At 48.7% G+C, this 2,176-nt stretch overlaps 1 protein-coding gene across 1 annotated transcript; it reads right to left on the reverse strand.

Annotated features, from left to right (window-relative positions):
• Positions 1-1,301, reverse strand: LOC131247786 (uncharacterized). Its single transcript, XM_058247745.1, has 2 exons — positions 620-1,301; positions 1-521 (listed from the first exon to the last, which is right to left on the reverse strand). Exons 1-2 carry the CDS (start codon positions 1,299-1,301, stop codon positions 1-3), a joined length of 1,203 nt encoding a protein of 400 aa, XP_058103728.1.
• Between the last annotated feature and the right edge of the window lie 875 nt (positions 1,302-2,176).

Genomic DNA, 2,176 nt, shown 5'->3' on the forward strand with positions numbered 1-2,176 from the left:
TCACTGGTCTGAGGCGTGACCTTGGAATCCCCATTCTTTTGAAGGCCTCTGAGTAGATGATATCAGCCAAGTCCCGATGTCGACCAGGATGCGGTAGACCTTGTGGTTGACTATGGTCATTGCCACCAATAAGGTATTGTCGTGCGAATACTGGATTCCACACGCATCATCTTTTGTGAAGGTCAGGCTGCAGGAACTGACTCGGAGCTCTTTCTTCAGCCTCTCGGTCATGTGGACGTAGTGCTCTGGATCGGACTTCCGAGAGTGGGCTTTACGAGCCCTGTTTGAGTCTCCTCCACTGGACGAACCGCCAAAGATGGTACGGATTTTGACCGGTTCTTCCACAGTTTTGCTTAGCTGCTCTTCTCTTTGAGCTGATTTCTCCTCAGTATATCGACGTAGATGACCCTTACGAATGAGGGTCTCGATCTCATCCTTGAGATCCACGCAGTCACTCGTGTTGTGACTGTGGTCATGATGGAACCGGCAATACTTGCGCTTGTCTCGGGGCTCCACGTCGGCTTACATGCAAATGGGCCAATTCTGGAGTTTTGACCCCTGATGTCCAGTAGTATTTGTTCTGTAGACATGTTAAGGGGAGTGTAGGAATGGAACTTGCCCTCAGGCTTCCTGCTCGGGCGACGATCACAAGGAACATAGTCGTTCGATTTCTTGTTGGATGACTGGGGCTCTTCGTTCCTCAGCCTCTTCCCTTTAGTTGATGGCTCTGCTACTTGGATATTTTTGCAAGAGTTGGATAACTCCCCAGCATTAGTGTATTTCTGAGCTCTGGTGACGAGCTCGACCAACATCTTCGGTGGGTTCTTCCCAATTGAGAAGGTAAACTTCCACTCTTTTAGTTCGCTGAACATGGCAGAGAGCACCATTTGGTCATCATAATCCTCCACCTGTAATGCCTCTTCATTAAAGTGAGCGATGAAGTCCTTTAATGACTCTTTAGGCCCCTGTTTGATGGTGAACAAATGAGTAGTCTGCTTCCAACTCTTCTTACCACTTATGAACTGGGTAAAGAACAATCTGCTAAGCTCTGCGAAGGAGCCGACCGAATTAGGCTTGAGTTGCATGTACCAACTCCGAGCTGATCCAGTAAGGTTGATCGAAAAGCCATGACACATCATTGCATCCATGGTCGTCTGGATTTGCATCCACGAGCGATAGGCCTTTACGTGTTCGGATGGGTCTCCACTCCCAGAGTACTGGATGATGGGAGGTATTAGGAACCTCTGGGGCATCACCTCGCTCATGATTGTGGGGGTGAAGGGAGGTTCGGTCTCTTCCATCATCACCTGAACAGCGGCAGGGACAGATGAAGGCTACTGATTTTGCTGTAATGTTTAAATCCAATTGCTAAGTTTAACGAACCGTGTCTCGCACAAATCTCCTCCCCCCTCCTCTCTAGCTCGTGACGGAGGTTTGTCGATGCTAGGGCCGAGGTGACCGAGGCATTTGTCAGAGCCCGAGTCATTAGGTTCCGAGCTAAAACTTGGTTTTGAGTCGAAGGGGGGTTCTGGACTGAAGGTGGAACTTGGGCGGATTGATTTTGTGATCCTTCGGGTCTCACACTCCGCAGTATGGACTCGACTTCCACTACTGGTCCGACTATTTCCCGGACGGGGTGTGACTGCTGCTCCTGTCGTTTCTTTATCTAATTGATTTCGTCGCGTAAGGCTTGGATCTCATTTTGTATGGCTTGATACTTGCTCGTCCAATTACGAGAATGTTGAGATGGTCCTGGAGTCAACTCGATGTGAAGTAACGAGAAAGACCGAGTCGGATCATTCGGCTTTGCCTCCATAGCTATGAACTTCTTCTTTCCTCTTGCCAATGCACTAGAAAATAGGAAACTGACTTTTCATACCACTTTTCCACAGACGGCGCCAAAAATGTTGCTGTGAAAATCTGGATTACTCTTCACTTGGAGCTCCAAACTCCTACCGAGCCCTAGCCCTGCACAAAAATAATGAGCAAAGGAGACCCTGGCTTAAACAGGGGACCCTTCGATGCCTAAGTCAGGTCAAGGGAATCTTGGTCTAAGTTGAGTTGTAGAGGGAGAGTGTGAGATATTGCGTACCTGTCTCCTCCCTTAAAGATGCTACTTATATCCCCTAGCTTAGAATGGGCATGTCCGCATAAGTCGGTGCATCTTTGTGCATTC

The sequence above is a fragment of the Magnolia sinica genome, chromosome 1, assembly GCF_029962835.1.
Source record: "Magnolia sinica isolate HGM2019 chromosome 1, MsV1, whole genome shotgun sequence".
Taxonomy (NCBI): Eukaryota; Viridiplantae; Streptophyta; class Magnoliopsida; order Magnoliales; family Magnoliaceae; genus Magnolia; species Magnolia sinica.

Excerpts from the sequence above, each read along its gene's own strand:
- LOC131247786 (XM_058247745.1), bottom strand. The coding sequence starts at position 1,301 with ATGGAAGAGACCGAACCTCCCTTCACCCCCACAATCATGAGCGAGGTG. Across the intron at positions 522-619 it reads CCCGAGCAGGAAGCCTGAGG|CCGACGTGGAGCCCCGAGAC; the intron begins GCAAGTTCCATT and ends TTTGCATGTAAG.